The sequence below is a fragment of the Carcharodon carcharias genome, chromosome 12 (genome assembly GCF_017639515.1).
Source record: "Carcharodon carcharias isolate sCarCar2 chromosome 12, sCarCar2.pri, whole genome shotgun sequence".
Taxonomy (NCBI): Eukaryota; Metazoa; Chordata; class Chondrichthyes; order Lamniformes; family Lamnidae; genus Carcharodon; species Carcharodon carcharias.
The window spans coordinates 135421465-135441480 of record NC_054478.1 but is presented as its reverse complement, the minus strand read 5'-3'; the positions used below and the strand labels follow the sequence as shown (position 1 = coordinate 135441480).

General features: G+C 42.9%; 1 protein-coding gene across 4 annotated transcripts in view; it reads left to right on the top strand.

Moving 5' to 3' along the window:
- Positions 1–20016, top strand: part of plekhm3 (pleckstrin homology domain containing, family M, member 3) — a 162424-nt gene that overhangs the window by 5985 nt on the left and 136423 nt on the right. For all 4 annotated transcript variants that reach the window (XM_041200604.1, XM_041200603.1, XM_041200605.1 and 1 more), the window contains exons 2-3: positions 7217–8668; positions 17667–18578. In XM_041200604.1, coding sequence (XP_041056538.1) covers positions 8089–8668; positions 17667–18578 — 1492 coding nt within the window. In that variant the 5' untranslated portion in view covers positions 7217–8088. The remainder of the gene's footprint in view (positions 1–7216; positions 8669–17666; positions 18579–20016) is intronic.

Here is a 20016-nt window from a genome sequence, read left to right as displayed (position 1 = left end):
ATCCATTGTTTTATCCCTGCCTTTTAGCCTATTTTATCCCTTCCCCCCACCCCACCCCCACTAGGGCTATCTGTACCTTTATTATCACATTCCTTAGATAATATCACCACCTTCAACACCTCTTTGTCCTTTTGTCTATGATATCTTTTGGTTATCTCCACCTATCACTGGCCCTCTATTCAGCTCTACCTGTCCCACCCCCCCCCCACCTTAAACCAGCTTATATTTCACCTCTTTTCTATTTTTCCTTAGTTCTGTTGAAGAGTCATACAGACTCGAAACGTTAACTGTGTTCCTCTCCGCTGTCAGACCTGCTGAGTTTTTCGAGGTATTTTTGTTTTTGTTTTGGATTTCCAACATCTGCAGTTTTTTGCTTTCATCACTAGAGATTCTCTGGTTATGATCAGATAGGTGGGAGTGGAACCGTGTGAGAGCATGGGCAATGGAGGAGAGAGCATTGGAGAAGGACAGTGTTGAAGAGGGATAACACGCTCATCACATTCAAAGAAAACATCATGGGCTTACAGAGCAGAAATGTAGCTATGCTTGCATATGGAACAGGATCTTATTGTGAAAGTCTTCCTCCTTCTCCACTGGACCTGTAAATGCCAACAGTCCTGTTTCTGTATTTACACTTATTAGCTAACAGATAGTTAAAGGATCACATCACAGTTTATACCTAGGAAATTCATTTGAGATGAAGCAGAAGTCCAATTTCTGAAAATGGGCCTTTCTGTCCTTCTTCCCATTATTTATGCACAGTCACAGCACTTGATTGGCTTTTCATTACGTAATGCCCGTGAAATATTGATGCTCTGGGATTACCAGTGCCAGCCTTGTTTGCTGCACCGTGCTTCTGAATCTGCATGTGAGAGCTTGATTAGTGCTGCACTCTAAATCAATGAGGTCACCTCTCCAAGGCCCAGAGATGCATTGTTTTTGTTTCACCCTCCTCTGCACCCCTGCTGCTTCTGTATCCTGCACGACGGAGCTGAACGGGACTCAGCTGGGATTTGGGAAGAGAACCCCTCGTGCTTGAAGTGCTATTGCCCGTCACAACTGAAAGGTACCTGTGAACGGAGACAGTGAAGTTCAGTAGATTGCTTGATGACAGTGCTGAGGTTGTAAGAATAAGGGAATAAATCAAAATCATTGGGGATGCGATGCGTGATATCAACAATTAATGGAGTTGTAAAATGATGGGTAAAGAGATAATTAACATTTGAATGAGTGGCAAGTGGTTGAGTCTAATGGATGATCAGAAACCGTTCCAACCACAGGTGAGATTGCTTTGCTTATACTGTTGGCAGTTGCAATATTACTGTTTGTAAGTTGTCAGCTATGGCTTCGTGGGTGGTACTGTCACTTCTTGGGTCAGAAGGTTTTGGCTTCAAGTCTCACTCCATAGATTTTGAGCACAAAATCCTGGCTGACATGCCAGTGCAGTACTGAGGGAGTGCTGCACTGTCAGAGGTTCCATCTTTTGAATGTGATGTTAAACCGAGGCCACATCTGCCCTCTTGGGTAGATGTTACAGATCTCATGGCATTATTTGAAGCAGAGCAGAGGAATTCTCCTGGAGACTTGGCTTTTCCTTAATCCTTGACCAACACTTAACAAAACCCTTGTAAGGAAGTCAGTTCAAACAGCATTGATTTTTCTTCTCACCACCCGTTCGTAAACAGAAAGGTGTTTTGAATTGTTTCTTTTATTTAATAAATGGTGGGGTATTTCCCAACTCTTTGGTTTTTGTGTCCCGATTTCTACTAATAACCTCACAGCAAATTTGAGGTAGGATTGACTCAGGTTAGTTTATTGCACACGTTCAAAAGCCGCAAAAAGGAAGGACAGTAACTTCCCCTTCCACACTTGTACAGTAAAGGAAGGGGTAGAAAAAAGAAGGTTTTGTAGAACAAAGACCACAGAGAAAAATGAATATTGGTTCTCGTGAGCTCCAGAGTCCAGAGTAAAAGTCTAATGAGGAATTCTTTCACAAGGGTCGACGGGTTGAAAACCAGCATTGTAAAATTTGCTTTTCCAGTGGGGTTGATGTCACAAGATGAAGTGGGCACACAGAGATGAATCAATTTTGTATGTGATGGTACTATACCTCCAGCAGAGTCAGGTTGGATGGGGGTCAGTTGTCCAGTTTGGCCAGGGCTTGCTTTGGTGTGGCCTTGAAGTCAGATGTTAAACAGCAGACTGGAGCTTGCAGCTCAGGAAGGAGACATTAACCTGTTCAACAAGCCAGAGTCTTAGGTCATGTGACCTTGCCTCTACGATATCTTCAACAAAGGATGTTTGTCCACTGTCTGGAAATTGGTTTTGTGTTCCAGACTGATAACGTCTCAGCCATTATGGGTTGAAAAAGGTGCTATTTGTTGCGTGCCTGGTGTTTGGGAAGTCATTGTCTTCGTAGACTCTCAGACTCTGTTAGCAAGCGTGGTTTGTCAAATGCAAATAGCCTTCTGGTAGCTTGCTTTGAAGTTGTGCTGTGCTGTCCCCAGATGGTCTGGTAGAAGCTCCTTAGACATAACAAGGTATGACATTCCTGAAACTGAGAAGTGAATTCTTTTGTTCTGGAGACTCACAGATGATAACTGACAGACAGAGGGTCCTCCATCTTGAGGGGTCTTTGTTCAGCCAAAAACTCCAGTGTAAAAATAAATAGCAAAAAGGATATATTTGGATAAAAATATACAGCCTTATATTCTGCTCTGGCACACTCTGCTCATTATCACATTGTGGGACCTTGCTGTGTGCAAATTGGTTGCTATTTGACATATGAACAACACTGAGGGTAAAAGAGAGTGTATGAGAATAGATTATCAGCCAAAATAAAAGGAACCCAAAATGCTTTCAAAAATACACAAACAGTAAAAAGGTAGTCAAAGGAAAGATGGAGCTGACAAGGGACCTAAAATGTGATAATCTTGTGGAGGCTGAGGTACCAAATAAGTACTTTGCACCTGTCTTCATGAGAGAGGAGGATGCTGCCAATGTCATTGTAAGAAGGAGGTATTACTGAAACAATAATGGAGTTAGTAACCCGATTACGGTTGTCAATCCTCCAGGATTGGCCTGGAGTCTCCAGGAATTGAAAATCAATCTCCAGGACACTGCTGTGTGCAATCCTGGAGAAAAATCATTGACGTTAAAAAAGATAGTTTTCAAAAAAAAACTTTGATCATTTCACATTACCAGATATAAAAACAATGGGCGGGGGTAAAAGGCTGTTTGGCTGACAGTCAAGAAGCATCCAATTAGGAAATGAGTCTATTTGCTTTTCAGTTGGTGTAGGAAGGCAGTATGTCACAAGGATGAGTACGTTGGCTGAATATGGCTGGAGCAGAATACATTTAATCACAGTTGGCAACCCTAACCAGACTCCAGGAGGGCATAGGCAGCCTGGTGAAATGGGCAGACACATGGCAAATGCGATTTAATATAGTGAAGTGTGAGGTGATGCATTTTGGTGGGAAGCTTAAGGGTGGTGGGGGAGGGGGCATATAAAGTGAATGGTGCAATTTTAAAGGAGCTGGAGGAACAGAGAGAGCTCAGTGTATATGTACACAAATATTTAACAATGACAAGGCATATTGAGAAATGTTAAAAAAACATTTGGGGTTCTTGACTTTTTTGATAAAACCAGAGAATGCAAAGGCAAAGAAGTTAAATGATCCATTATAAAGAACTGGTTAAGCCTCCGTTGATGCATTGTCTTCAGTTCTGGGCACCACATGTTAAGAAGGATCTCAAGGCCTTGGAGAGGATGCAGAAGAGATTTACTGGAATTGTTTCGGGCTGGGGGACTTGAGGTATATGGAGAGATTGGAAAAGCTGGGGGGTTGTCCTTCTTACAGCAGAGAAAATCAAGGAGATTTGTGATCAGATGTGAACATCTGATTCAAAATCACCAAGGGTTTTGATACTGTAAATATGGAGAAAGTATTCAAGTGGGATGTGTACATTTTTTTAAACATAGGAGTTGTGACCTGAATGCACACCCTGACAGGGTTGTGAGAGCAGACTCAACAGCAGTACTTGAGAGAATTGGATAAATATTTGAAGGGGGGAGAAAACAGACTTAAAGGAAAAAGTAGAGGAGTGTAACTAATTGGACAGCTCCACCAAAAAATCGGCATATAGATGATGAGCTGAATGGCCTTCTCTGTGCTGCATCATTCTATGAATTTCAAGTCCCTTCCTTAGTTTTCTTTAAATGTTTTTACTGATTGAGCTTTTATCTCCATTTCCAATTCCACAGTTATCTCTGCATCATGGTTTATCTGAGGCAGATGTACGTGTTGCACATTCTCTGTTAATATTTTATCCTTTGGCTCTTCCTATGATGGTGACCAATGGCCTAAAGCCTACCTTCTATCTGAGAAGGATGTGTTAATGGTGCATGGTTCAGGTATAAAGTACCCCCACTCTCCATGACCTCTGCTTCGTTTCTTAGGGTGAAGAATAATATCAACAGGAACAACTTGAATTTATGTAGCACCTTCAGCCTAATGCAATATCTCAAGGTTTCACAGGAGCATGATAAATCATAATTTGAAACCATGCAACATAAGCAGATATTTGGCAGATGACCAAAAGCTGAGTCAAAGAGACAGATTATAAGAAGTATCTTAAAGGGGGAAAGAGGAAGAGAGAGTAAGAGGTTTAGGGAGGGAATTTCAGAGCTTAGCACCCAGGCAGCTGAAGGCACAGCCACCAATGCTTGAGCGGTTCAAATGGGGAGTGGGGGAGGCGGTGTTCAGGAGGCCAGAATTAAAGGAGTACAGAGATCTTGGAGGGTTGTGGGGCTGGAGGACATTACTGAGATAGGGAGGGTTGAGGCCATGGAGAAATTTGAAAACAAGGATGAGAATTTTAAAATTGAGGTGTTGCTTAACCAGGGGCAGTGTAGGTCAGCAAGCACAGGGGGCTATTGTTGAATGAGATGGTGAGTAAGGACACAAGCAGCAGAGTTTGGGGTGATCTCAAGTTTATGGAGGGTAGAATATGGAGGGATGGCCAGGAGTGCGTTGGAATAATCAAGTCTAGAGATGACAAAGACAGGGACCAGAGTTTCAACAGATAAACTGAGGCAGGGAGCTGTTCAACATTACACAGGCCTGGCCTTGATGATGGCTTGGATATATGGTTGGAAGTCCCATCTTGGGGCCAAATAAGATACCAAGCTCATGAACATCTGATTCACTGTCAGATGGTTGCCAGAGAGAGGGATGGAGTTGGTGGTTGGGGAATGGAGTTTGTTACAGAGACCAAAGACAATGACTCCTGTCTTGTCAATATTTAATTGGAAGAAATTTCTGCTCATCTGGTACTGGATTCAGACAAGGAAAGGAAGCTAAGGGTTAGAATCCATCATTTATTCCTAACTAGTATACCCAGAAAAGCAAAATGTAGATGCAGTGATTGAGCTCAGAACACTGCCAACACTGGAATATCAAATCAGCAAAAAGAGTTTCCAATGTTTTGCAAAGGACAATATTTCTGTGATTCTATAACTGTAAAAGGGAAAGTTTCACATAGATATTGTGCCTTTCATGAACTTAGGATGCCTCAAACACCTTTATAGCCAATGAAGCCACTGTTGTAAAAGTGGAAACACTCCAGCCAATTTGTGAGCAGCAAAGTTCCACAAACGTGAATGTGATAACGACCAGATAATAAATTTGTTCTCATGATTTCTGGGACATTGGGGAGAACTCCCTTGCTCTTTTGCCAATGGAAAATGGAATGTTTTACATCCATGTGAGAGGGAAGGGGAACGTGATGGCAGGGGAGCAGCTCATGGGGGCGGTTGGGAGGAGTAAAGTTGGTTTTAGATGAGAAAGCAATATGCACCATAGCGAATCAGCAGCATGTTTTACACCCCTTACAATTTTTCCTTTTCATCAAAGTTGATGGGGAAAGAAATCAGATGGGGGGTAAAATGACTTCTGATATGCTATCACTTGCGTTGTGCCACCAACCAAGTAGGAATTTCACCACCTTCTGATCACCTTAAGTAACTTGGTGCCAAATTTTATGTGATAACACTCCGGTGAAACATTTTGAGATGTTTTACAGCATTGAGAGCTATTGTTGATACTTCTTCCATCACCTGATGGACCTTTTGATAATCAAAATGGATACAATTTAAAAGAAGCAGAGGCACTTTACTTTTTACTTCATTTTCAGGCCATGGGTGTCGCTGGCTAGTCCATCATTTATTGCCTATCCCTAATTGTCCCTCGAGAAGCGTTGGTGAGCCAGCGCCTTGAGCCACTGCAGTCCATTTGGCATAGGTACACCCACAGTGCTGTTAGGGAGGGAGTTCCAGAATTTTGATCCAACAACAGTGAAGGATTGATGATATATTTCCAAGTGAAGCTGGTGTATGACCTGCAGGGGAGCTTGCAGGTGGTAATGTTCCCATGTATCTGTTGCCCTTATTCTTCTAGGCACCAAAGTTTGCAGATTTGGAAGGTGCTGTTAAAGAATCTTTGATGAGTGGCCGCAGTGCATCTTGTAGATGGACACATGGCAGACACTGTACATCGATGGCAGAGGGAGTCAATGTTTATATTAGATTGTACCTTAAACCACTTCCCAAACATTCTTTTGTATTAGGGTCCCCATGTTTTATCAAAAGATTGATGCCCTCTTACAATTACCCTGCTGCATCATGGAAATGATGGTAATCCAGTCTGAACCGCAATGGGGCAGACTAATGTAAGTAGCATTGGCACAACTCCTGATCAGTTTCTGGCAGACAACAGGGAGCCCTTCTCGGGATAGGGTTGGGTTGTGTGCTAAGGGGAGATATGAGGAAGGTCCCAAGGCTCAGGCTCTTCTGCAATAGCAGAGTGGTCCGCTGAAATAATTTATTTAAAACACTATGTAAATTACGTGTACTGGCTGAGTGCTCTCTTTCACATTCACCCCACACCCTGCTTCCCCCTTCCACCCCTGACCCGTCCCTCCTGCCCAGGTAATCATTATACATAAAGCATCCAAACCCACTTGATTATACTCCAGCCTGTAGATAGCTATTAATCCATATATAAATCACATGAACTCTTTGTATTTGTGTATTGGACATGTGAGGAATAATGTTCTTAACGTTGATGTTGCAGCTTTATAAATTAATATCTGATGTGTCTTCAATGTAGCAAGCACAGAATGAAAGTCACCTATTCTTTCCTTCTCCCCTCAGGGGTTGACCTCTTCTGCCTGTAATCAACTCTCAACATGGACAGTAATTGAACAATAGGCATGGCGTGCTTTTGTGAAGGACCTCGGTGCCAAACTCTTGAGTAACAAGACCCATATGCAGCAGCCCAGAAATGTTCTAATTGATTGTAAACTGTCAATCTACACTCATTTTCCCTTGGGCAGGTGTGGTGTTTGCTGCACGATGCAGGCAGATCGCCTTGTCAAGATGGAGTGCTGATCTAAAAGCACCTCTATTTACTCCAATCACTCGACACTATCATAGCTTGTTGACAGATTGCAGGATTCCTGAAGTGAAAAGATTGAAGAATTCCAGGCTCGTCATTGACTCACAGACCATACCAGCCCATCAACATGGCTTTGCTTTGCTAGCATGTTAGCAGCCTCCAGTTGAAGAGAAGACATGAACCCTTTTATTTGGCGATAAAATTTTTTTGTTTTTGGTGTCAGAATTTTAGATGTATATTTTTAGTCGCTTTGCACAGCATCTTTTGTAGTCTTTTGCACTGTGCCCAATTATAGAACTTCTAAACAGAGTAAAGGAACCATACCCCCATATTCCTTTGAGTAGGTTTGAACTGGCAAATTGGCACGCCATGTTCACCATTCTTTAAGGACTGTGTGGTGTCAGATGTAAGGCTTAGGTGCAAGACCCATTAGTAATAAAGCTGACTTGTTGCAACTGTTTATAGATGAGTTGGAAGAATAGGACTCCCTGTTGATGTTCAAGGAACCTTTTAAAAGGAGTAGAGCTGCTGGACTCCTGTGAGTTGATTTTACTGCACTTCTGATCAAACTATTTGGACTGATCATTGAATTGTTGGTAACTCCGCCAGAATTTAACAAGAGCAACCAATGGAAGCACTGGAAGCAGATGATATAAGTCCTGCTTTGGAGGCCACTGAGGAGTTCTTTCTTTTCAGTGGCATTGATGACCAGGTAGGGCGTGAGGATCTCCCAAAACAGGAAGTGTTTGGCATCCAGGAGGTCCCAGTGATCATTGGACATGAAGTCCTCAAGGTGAGAGGTGAGAGGTCACACAAGAGAGATGGCAGCAGTAGTACAGCTCAGAAAATGAGCAAATCGGAGTCTGCAAAGCAAATAGAAGTCGGGAGAAATGCACCCACCAGCAAAGTGGTTAGAATGGCCAATGGGCCGACACAGCAGTGGGCTGCTGGTGCGGACACTGAGGGCTCCTTCATCTCATACAGTGTGGCCCATGCCAGGAAGGGCAATTTGGCTGAGGAATGGTTACCCAACAGCCCGATGCTCTTTCGATCGCAATCCGACGTCGTTCCGTCTCGTTGCCAGTCACAATCTGGTCCAGCGCCAGTCCATTATCCGCTAGATTCAGAGATAGCTCCCTCCAGTGTCTCTTTCTCATCCTCGTTTAGCAAAGGTGGAAATTTTTCAACGGCCACTCAAAGCCAAGGCGGTAAGTGCCACCATATTGCAGCTGGTCGAACTTCCTTTTACTTCACAAAGTGATAGTCATGCTGCAGATATGAAGTCTAATGGAATGTTGGCCTTTATCTCAAGTGGACTGGAATTGTAAGGGTTGGAAGAGTTATATAAAGCTGTGGTTAGAGTGCAACTGGAGTACTGGGTTCAGTTCTGGGCACCGCACCTCAGGAAGAATATATTGGCCTTGAAAGAGGTGCTGTGCAGATTCACCAGAATGATACCGGGCTAAAAAGATTAAATTATGAGGACAGGTTGCATAGACCAGATTTGTATTTCCTTGAGTATAGAAGATTAAAGGGCAGTCTCAAGGTGTTTAAAATAATCAAATTACTTGATAGGGTAAATGGGAAGAAACTATTTCCTCTCTGGTAGGGGTGTCCAGAACAACCTTAAAGTTAGAGCTGGGCCACTCAGGGTGATGTCAAGAACCACTTCTTCCCTCAAAGCATAGTGGAAATATGTATCTCTCCCTAATAATATGTTGAGACTTTGGGAGGGGTCATTTGAAAATTTCAGAACTAAAATTGATAGATTTTTGTTAAGTTAGGTATTAAGGGATACGGAATCAAGGTGGGTAAATGGAGTTAAGATACAGATCAGTCATGTACCAATTGAATGGTGGAAGAGCCCTGAGGGGTTGAATGGTCTCCTGTTCCTATATATTTTCTTCATTATTTTGTGGGATGTGGGTGTTGCAGGCAAGGTCAGCATTTGTTACCCATCCTGAATTGCCCTTGAGTTGACCATTTCAGAGGGCAGTTAAAAGTCAGCCACATTACTGTGGAGTCACATGTAGGCCAGACCAGGTAGGAATTTCCCTAATAGGTGAACCAGATGGGTTTTTACAACAATCGACTATAGTTTTGTGGTCACCATTACTGAGACCAACTTTTAATTTCAGATTTTATTGATTGAATTTAAGTTCCACCAGCTGCTATGGTGGGATTCAAACCCATGTCCCTGGAGTATTAGACTGATCCTCTGGACTACTAGTCCAGTGACATTACCACTACTCCAGGGTCCTGTGCTCCCTTATCTGGCAAGTGAAGGAAACTCTTTTCATTGCCAAACAGAGCGTCGACATTGATTGAATAGGTTGGCTCACTCATTGATAAGCTCACCCTTTGATAACAATCTCCCAACCCTTTTATTATTGTTCATGAAATATATTCAACATATTCCTTTTTTTCACATTTTCAGTCAGCTTTCTGCTGTAATGCTGATGACTTATACTGAGGTACTGTTCCTGATGCTGGAAGTTTTGTGGTTTAGAACAGTTAATTACAGCAAAGGCATCATTACTAACCTCCATAACACTGGGCAAGGGAGTGGGTTATCAGCCTGGGATCCTGCATTTGAATGGTATCCAGTCCTCCCTGTGCTGACTTCCATGGTGAATAGGCTGTCCAAGGTTTGCAAGGTATCAGTGGCACCTGTTGGCCCAACTTGGACTGGTGCCTTCAGGAGAGATGGGGACAAACTGCTCATAATTGAATTGAATAATAACAACAGTAATTATTTATAATTAGCTAAAGCATTCCCAAAGAGGTTACTGTTGGATCTCATGGGGGTTTGACATTGTGTCCCAGAAGGTCATGTGGGTCATCATTTTAGAATAAATGTGAAAGACTGAAATAACTTAATTTTACAATTTGAAAAAGGAGAAATATAACAGGTAGACCCCTTATCATCGACTCCCAACCAAAGGAAATGCTGTTTTACTTGGGTCTTAGCCATGGTTCAGCGGTAGCATTCTCATCTCTGAATGAGGAGGTTGTGGGCTCAAGCCCCACTCCAGAGACTTTCGCACATCCTCCTGTCTGACACTCCAGTGCAGTATTGGGAAAGTGCTGAACTGCACTGGCTTTTGGATAAGACATTAAACTGAGGCCCCGTCTGCCCCCTGCAGATGGATGTAAAAGATTTCACACCACTATTTTGAAGAAGTGGGGTGGAGTCCTCACCACTGTCCTGGCCAATATTTATCCCTTAATCAACATTATAAAATCAGATGATCTGGTCAGTATTTCAATTCTGTTTGTGGGGTCTTGCTGTGTGCAGTTGGCTGCTGCCTTCCCTACATTTTAGCAGTAACTATGTTTCAGTCGTACTCCATTGACTATAAAGCACACAAGGACATCCTAAGGTCGTGAAAAGTGCAACATAAGTGCAGGTATTTTTCTTGTGTCAAAATTCATCATAAGTTTAAAAATCTCAAATCAATCTTGACCTTTTTGCTCCCGTTGAAATAGTTCCAGTGTCAGTGGGCCTTTTCTCACAACTATTGTTTCCCATCCTGGATATCATATTGGAATGGAACCTAACTTCATTTAGATATGTTATGTCAGGGTATGGACTTTGAACCATGGGTATGGACAGAGGCTGTTTAAACTAACAGTTAACTTGAAATTTGAGTTAAAACGCACCCACTTTTGGAATCAGGGGAACTTAATCAGCAGAAGTCAGGAATCAGCAGAAGTCAAGCTTTAGAGGGTAGAAGGAGCAACAGGTGTCAGCAGATGGCTGCAAATGGGCAGCTGTGGTGAGGAGCTCCCGAGGGAGCTGACTGCACAAGAGCCGCCTTGAAATACATCACACCTCTCCACTATCGTCTAGCTGGCTGGGACTGCTGTCACGTGGTTCCATTCTTATCCACCTAATCGTAGCCAGAGACTCACTTGCGATGGCTTCTCTTCCTCCTCCCGCACTGTTACCTCTCTATTTGCCAAGGATTAATCCTTGACCCCTTCCTATTTCTCATCTACACACCGCCCTTGGCGACACCATCTAAAGGCTTGATGTTAATTTTCACATGCATGCTGATGACACCCAACTCTACTTCACCACCACCTTTCTCGACGACTCCACTGTTGCTGAATTATCAGGGGATTGAAGTGCCCCAGCCATCATGAATGTGATGCAGTCTTGACAGAACTGGTCTTTCCCTGTCTGCCAGTTTTCTATGTACGTATACCTTACTCACTAGCTTTCCATGTCTTTGTTCAAATTTGTTTTGTTCTTTTAACGCTGCACTAGTTTAAATAAAAATCACTTCGAGCAAGAGATGGAATCTTGAGGTTGCACTGCAAGAAATGAACAATTATCTGTCACTGAGCACAAGACTGCAGTTGAATGCATCCCCTGATCCATGAGGTCTGAACAGTTTTAATTGAGAAAATATTTTTCTAGCTTCCTTTCACTGTCATTGAGAGGAAGAGAGTAAGAAAGAGAGAGAGAGAGGGGAAAAAAAACAATATCTTGCATTATGGAGACAGAGAAAAACAGGCCTGAATGAGGCTTTTTCTCGTACAACAAAAGGTGCTGCAGACCTCCCTCACATAGAGAAAGCATATTGGTCTTGGTGATTGCAGATCCTCGAAATGCCATTTATAGTCAACGGGGAGTGGAGGGGGAGGAGAGAAATGGGCCACTGTCATCTGCAGCCAAGTGACATGCACCAGGGACTGAAAATAAGAGAATTTGCATTATTGGATTAATAGGGAAAGTGCAATGGCAAAACATACATCTATTATCCAGCAAATAGTGGATTAGTGTGTCCACTGAATATAATGGTTTTTAAGTATGACACATACTAATGAATGGCAGGAGCTCTTGCTTACATTACAAGGAGTGCAGAGCAGTCGCCATCTCCACAGCAAAAAAGGAAAGCATTTTTTGCTGTCTTATCATTTGTGAGAAGCATATTGCCAAAAGGAGCCTTTATTAAAAAGAATTAAACTGTAGCAAAAAATCGAAATTAGCTTTTGCAACAGTAGCAACATGTATTTATGCAGCACCTTTAACGGAATTTCAAGGATCTGCAATGACCAACATAATTAAAACGTTCCAAGGTGCTTCACAAGAGCGTTTAAAAAAAATATTGACACCGAGCCATATAAAGAGACGTTAGGACAGGTGATTGAAAGATTATTTTAAGGAGCCTCTTAAAGGAAGAGAGGTTTAGAGAGGGAATTCCAGAGCTTGGGGCCTTCTCAGCTACAGGCACGACCACCAATGGTGAGACAGGTGAAATCAGGAATGCACAAAGAGGCCAGCATTGGAGGAGCATGCTGGAGGGTTGCAGGGATAGGGATGACAGCAACGTTACCCTACCATGTACCCACCTTTAAAAGAGCATCGTTGGGTTTGCAAGAGTGCTTCTCTGCTTTCACATTTCAATGCTAAAATGTTGAAGGATTTTTGAGGGATTTGTAACATAAAGATTTCAACACCAAATCAACCGTACAAGCCATTTCCTGCACCAAAACCAATTCCTCCCTCTCCTCATCATTGTTCAATGGCTCCTGGCTGGAAATTGAGCAATATTTAATTTTTTAAAAATTTATTCATGGGATGGGAGCATTGGCAGCAAGGCCAGCATTTGTTGCCCATCCCTAACTGCCCTTGAGAAGGTGGTGGTGAGCTGCCATCTTGAACTACTTGGCTTTAATCAAACATATGAACAATGTCCTGTCAACGCTAAGGCTGGGATTGCCTGCCCTGGTCCCATGGTTTCTTTTTTTGGGTGGGGGGGACAGCACTACTTGGGGTTGAGCTCTGCCAAGGCCTTGCCTATTTCAGTGTCAACCACTCACCCCTTCTCCATTTCCTCAGATACTCAGCTGTTCACCTAGGTGAATTGCTCATTTGAAAAGACATTGCAGACACAGTGGGTCGAACGGCCTCCTGTGCTGTAATAATTCAGTTAAACATTCACTACTCATTAACACCCCCCCCCCCCCGCCCCCCCGCAACCACTGGGTGGGTGACCTTATTGTAAAAATACGTAAATTGGGAAAGTATGGTCAGGGAGAAAATCTCAACAATAAAACCCCGCTGTGTGACCAGCGGCCTGAAGGCTGCTGGCACTCGTACGTTGTGGTAGAGAAGCAGCCCAGTCCACCAACTTTGGCAAATCTAATCCCCTACTGTCTTAGCCGATACATCAAGAGCAGTTAGTTAGGCAAAAGAGAGATTGGTCCTCATACAGATGCAGCCCAGTCAGCAGTAAAGAAAGAACTTGCATTTATGTGTGCCTTTCACAATCTCAAGATTGCATACACGCATAGAATGAACAGCACAGGAACAGGTCATTCAGCCCAACTGGTCCTTGCTAGCATTTCTGTGCCACATGAGATTTCTCTGACTCTACATCATCTCACTTTATCTGCATATCCTTCTATTCCTTTGTCCTTTCCGATTACTTTGCTACCCCTTAAATGGATCAATACTATTTGCCTCAATTACTCCATATGGATTTGAGTTCCATATTCTAACCACTACAAACAAACATACATATGAACATATGAAATAGGAGCAGAGGTAGGCCATTTGGCTCCCTGAACCTGTTCCACCATTCAAGAAGATCATGGATGACCTGTGTGTGTTTCGAGTTCCACATTCCCATCTACCCCCAATAACCTTTGATCCCCTTGCCAAACAAGAATCTGTCCACAGAACAGGCTCTGAAGAGTCATAGGGACTCAGAATGTTAACTGTTTTTTCTCTCCACAGATGCTGCCAGATCTGCTGAGTTTTTCCAGTTTTTTCTGTTTTTATTTCAGATTTCCAGCGTCTGCAGTATTTTGCTTTCATTTTATATTTATATAAGAATCTGTCTACCTCTGCCTTAAATTATTCAGTGACCCTGTTTCCAATGCCTTTTGAGGCAGAGTTCCTAAGTCACACAGCCCTCACAAAAAAATTCTCTTCATGTCTGTCCTATAACGGCAACCCCTAATTTTATAACAGTGCTGCCTAGTTCTGGACTCACCCACAATAGGAAACACCCTTTCCATGTCCACCTTGTCAAGACCATTCAGGATCTTATTTGGTTCAATCAAGTCACCCCTCAATCTTCTAAACTCCAGTGGATACAAGTCCAGCCTATCCTCATAAGATAACCCGCTCATTCCAGGTATCAATCTAATTAACCTCCTCTGACACATTTACATCCTTCCTTAAATAAGGAGACCAAAACTGCACACACTACTCGAGGTGCAGTCTCACCAATGCCCTGTAAAACTGAAGCATAGCATCCTTACTTTTATGCTCAATTCCTCTCGTAATAAAGGATAACATTCCATTAGCCTCCTTGATTACATGCTGTACATGCAAACTAACTTTTTGTGACTCATGCACAAGAACACCTAGATCCCTCTGCACCTCTGAATTCTGCAGTTGTTTTCTGTTTAAGTAATACTCTGCTTTTTTATTCTTCCTGCCAAAGTGAGTAACTTCACATTTTCCCACATTTTACGCCATCTTTCAGATTTTTGCCCACACTCAACTTATTATATCGGTCTGCAAACTCTTTATGTCTTCTGCGCAATTTACTTTCCTACCTATCTTTGTATTGTCTGTAAATTTAGCTGCTGTGCCTTCGCTCCCCTCATCTTAATCATTGATGTAAATTGTAAAAAGTTGAGGCCCCAGCACAGGCCCCTACTGGACCCCACTAGTCACATCCTGCCAATCAGACAAAGACCCCTTTTTTTCATACTCTCTGGGTTTATAAGGGCTACCTTCTACTTATGAATCTGTACTTTGTTTTGGACTCCACCTAAGGTAAAAACATCTCTACACCCTATCAAAGCCCTCATTTCAAAAAATCCCGAAATACTTTACAGCCAGTTAAGTATATTTGAAGTGTAGTCACTGTTATATTGCTGGAATTGTGGCAGCCATTTGTAGAGACCGGGGTTCATTAACAGCAATAAAATAAATGACCAGATTACCTGATAGAGTCGGTTGAGAGATGAAGGTTTGCAGGACTCTAGGAAACTCTCCTCCTCCTTTTCAATATGTCATGGAATCTTTTCTATCCACCTGAGATGGACGATAGGCCCTTGGTTTGAGGTCTCATCTGAAAGATGACACTCTTCAGTGCTGCATTGAAATGTTTTCTTGTGTTTTGTGCTCAGGTTTCTGGACTGAGAATTGAACTCTCAGCCTACTGACTTGGAGGTGAAGGTGCTACCAACTGAGCCACGTCGTTGTCAGGAGAGGAGGTGTCACAACTCATTGGGGATAGTGCGTTGTACTATAAAGCCCCACTGTTCCCTGAACTGCGACAAATGTGAAAAGTTTCACTAAACTGCCAGATTGCCCCAATTCTACCTCACTGTTTAATTTAGGTTAACAGAATATGAGCACCAGGTTTGGAAACTTAATAAGTAAAGAAGTGCTTATTGAACAAATTGTTTTTAACTAATGGCAAAAGAGAGAAATATGAATTGCTAACTTCTAACTCTATAATTTAAACTCTACCCCTTCTTAAACCCCTATACACAAACATGCCCACACACGTATAAAACGCCCAAACATGGATTTTAAAGGTGAGCTAAAGCAGTTCAATAGCACCAATCCGGAGTATAGGATTAGATGGGTTGATTTTGATTGACGTCTTCCAAATTCCTTGCAGTTTGTTGTTCATGACACAAGGTGGTCTCGAAGCACTTTCAGTCTGTGGTTCACTGGTTGAGAAACTTGCTTTTCAATGTCTCTACTGGTGATTTTTCTCCTTTTCCTCTTGACGGGGGTTTTCAGAGAAAGGTTACAGAGATGTGAGGAATAGTCAGCTAGTTATTATGGCAGAATTACTGGTATCTTACAAACACCGAGAGAGAGAGGTTTTAGGTCTTCCCTCTTTGCAGGCTAGGAGATTTACTGCCTGCACTGTTACCACATAAAACTCTGGTCTCCTGGTCAGGAGCTAATTAAAATGCTGTCTTCAGGCAGTTCCCCTTAGTCCAGGACTCCTTTCCAACACCATCCTGTTCTTTTATGGCACACTTTGTTCCAGGATGGCAACATTGTAGATAATCTCATTCTGTTCCAGTGAACATGACTTTCAACTGCAGCCATGGTAGTTTTTAAAGCCACTGTCCAATTTTAAAGTCCAAGAAAAATAAAAATATGTTCTTTACAGGAGGAAATAAAATTCAAAGAAAACCAATATACCTTTGGGATGGTGGGGCAGGAGTGGCAGAAGAGGGAAAGAGAAAACAGTACGAAAGTTACAACAGTGAATATTGACCTTTGTCGCACATGAGTTTGGATCCAGCTCACTCTGGCTGAAAGCCTCCTGTTCTCTCCCAATTGTCATTTTTTTTCCTAAGGTAAACAAGTTTGGAACATTTTCAACCCAGTTGCTTGGGGCCATTAACTTGCTGCATGAAACCACCCCTTAATTTGGTGGTAGATGAACTGCTTGGGAAAGGCCACAGTTATAGCTGGAACAGAAATGTCACAATGAAGCAGCAGGAGGTGCTTTTGTGAGATTGGGAGTGCTCAACACTGGTTGCATTGGCAAACAAAATTGCTCTTGTCAATTGTGCGAGCTTCTTCCTCAACTCCAAGAACATGGGATTTGCTTCCAAAAAAAATTGACAGAATCTACTTTCTAATGAAGCAGGGCTCAGATTTTTGCAGTTGTAAAAGTAGCAACAACTTGGCATTTATAAAGTGCCCAGAACATAGTAAAACACCCAGTGGCATATTTTGATACCGAGCCATATAAGCAGATATTAAGTCAGGTGACCAAAAGCTTGGTCAGACGTAGGTTTTGAGGAATGTTTTAAAATAGGAGAGAGGTTTAGGGAGGCTAAAGGCACAGCCACCAATGATGGTGTGATGAAAATTGACAAGAGGCCAGAAATTCAAGAAGCACAGAGATTTTGGAGGGTTGTAGGACTGTTTAGAGATAGGGAGGGGCGAGGCCATGAAGGATTTGATAGCAGGGATAGAAATTTTAAATTCGAGATAAGGCCAGTCTGGGAGCTAATGTAGTTCAGCAAGTACAAGGGTGACGGGTGAATGGAACTTGGTGCGAGCTAGAATATGAGCAGCAAAGTTTTGGATAAGCTCAAGTTTACAGAGGGTTGATAATGGGTGGTTGAAATAGTTGTCTGGAGATGACAGAGGTATGGATGATCAAGGCACAAACCTTTCTGTCTCCCATCCTACAGATCCTCAGCCCCCTGGTCGAGATGTCATAAAGAAGGGAAGCCTGGCAAGAAGGCAGGATCATGCCAGCCCATGGAAGGAGTGCTATGTTGAGCTTTGCCCCCGTGAACTCTGCCTTTACAGCGCAGGGACTGGAGACGACTCCCACCTCTGCAATGTGTACTACCTGAGCCGCTGTCAAAGCATCACCATGTCTTCCAGCCATGGTGACCGTGTCCTGGAGGTCCTCTTTTCCAATGGTGCTTGGCTGCAACTGCAAGCTCGATCCCAGCGGGAGGCTGAAGACTGGAGGCAGGACCTCCTGGCACAAATGCTCACCCTGCACCTGCCGCAGCCATTGGGCCTGCCAAACGGGACCCACAGCTTGTCACCTCCCAATTGGCATCCTGGGACTTGCCAAGTGGAGGCCATCCAGCCTAGGGCTCGCCACTTGTGCACAGAAGGCACAGTACGGATCGGAATACTTCACATGTTGATGCCTCAGAACAACTGGAACTCCTACACCTTTGTCCTTAGCCAAAGCCAACTCAAGTGTTTTCAAACCAATGACTTGCAAGAGGCACCCTTGGCATCTTACAGGATTAGTCGATGCCTCAACATACAGACAGAAGCGATAGTGGGGTCTGCTCCCCGCTTTAAGGTGACTTTTCCAGAAGAAGTTCTTATTCTCATGGCGGCCACCCAACAGGAGGCCCAAGAATGGACAGAGGCAATCAAGGCTGTGATTAACTCCAGGTGGGTGGCCAATAGCTCTGAGCGCTTCTCATCAAGGGATTTGAAGGAAAAGGGGATGGACTCCAATGGTGTGGGCACACAGAGGAATAAGCGGTACTCGGTAACCAGCAGCTTTCTCAGTCTCCTGACAGTCATCGCAGTGGAGAAGGGGCTCACGGCTCAGAGCTTCAGGTGTGCAGGTGAATGTTTACATCCTTTACTAAATAAGAAAAGTACTTAGGAGCTCAATCTTATTGACACTGAGAATCTCATTTCCCCAGGGAAGATAGAACTGCTATCACTTGTTTTGTGGAATGTGCTGATGAGGAAGGGAGGTAGGCAAGTGATCTGGTTCGGGCTTCTGACAGTGCAGCTGATGAGAAAGGAAGCAAGACTTAAGGAAATAGGAAGAGAATTAGCCTTTGAGCCCATCAAGCCTGTTCTGCAATTCAGTTAGATCATGGCTGATCTGCATCTCAACTCACTTTACCCGCCTTGGTTCCATACTGCTTAATACCCTTCCCCAACAAAAATCTATCAATCTGTGTTTTTCTATTTTCAATGGACTGCAGCAGTTCAAGAAGGCGGGTCACCACCGCCTTCTCAAGGGCAGTTGGAGATGGGCAACAAATATTCCATGAAAGAGGCCCCCAGCCTCAACAGTTTTTTGAGGAAGAATGTTATAGATTTCCACTCCCCTTTGTGTGAAAAGGTGCTTGTTTGGCATCATTCCTGAATGGGTGGGCTCTAATTTTAAAGCTCCAACTCCTTGTTCTGGAATTCCCCAACATAGGAAATAATTTCTCCTCATCTGCTGTATCAAATCCTTTAATCATTGTAAACATTCACTTTGATTACCCCTTGATCATCTACACTTAAGTGAATACAAGCCTAGTCTTTTTAGCCAGAGTATCATTCTGGTGATCCTGCGCTGCACTCACTCCAAATTCAGTATATCCTTCCTGCGGTTTGTTGTCACAACTGAATGTAATACTGTAAATAAGGTCTAACCAGAGGATTGTATAACTGTAACACAGCTTCCGCCTCAATGATCCTGAGCTTTTTAAATAGGGGGATAGAGTACAAAAGCAAGGAGGTTATGGTGAACCTTTATAAAACACTGCTTTTGCCTCAGCTGGAGTATTGTTCTGAGCACTAAACTTTAGGAAGGTTGTGAAGGCATTGGAAAAGGCAAGAAAAAATTTGCTTTATATAAAATCCCTGACACAGCCACATACAGGAGCAAAGTTACATTTGTACATGTTGCATACTGTTGCACATGGATATATTGACGTGGTTACAAATGCTAACAGGTGTATTGACATGCTAAGCATGCATATGACATGGTAAGAGCATGGACACAGGTTCATTTAACAGCATGTTGCCACCCAATCTTATAATTTAATATAAACAGGCTGAATAATTAGAGTTATTTATACTAAATCTCTGGAAAGTTCCTCACATGAGAAACAATAAATAAATAAATCATTGAAATTTACAGCATGGATGGAGGCCATTCAGCTTATCATGTCAGTGCCAGCCCACAAGGAGCCATTTAGTCTAATCCCACTTTTTAACTCTTAGTCCATAACCTTGTAGTTTATGACAAGGGTATTTCCCAAGTACTTTTACATGACA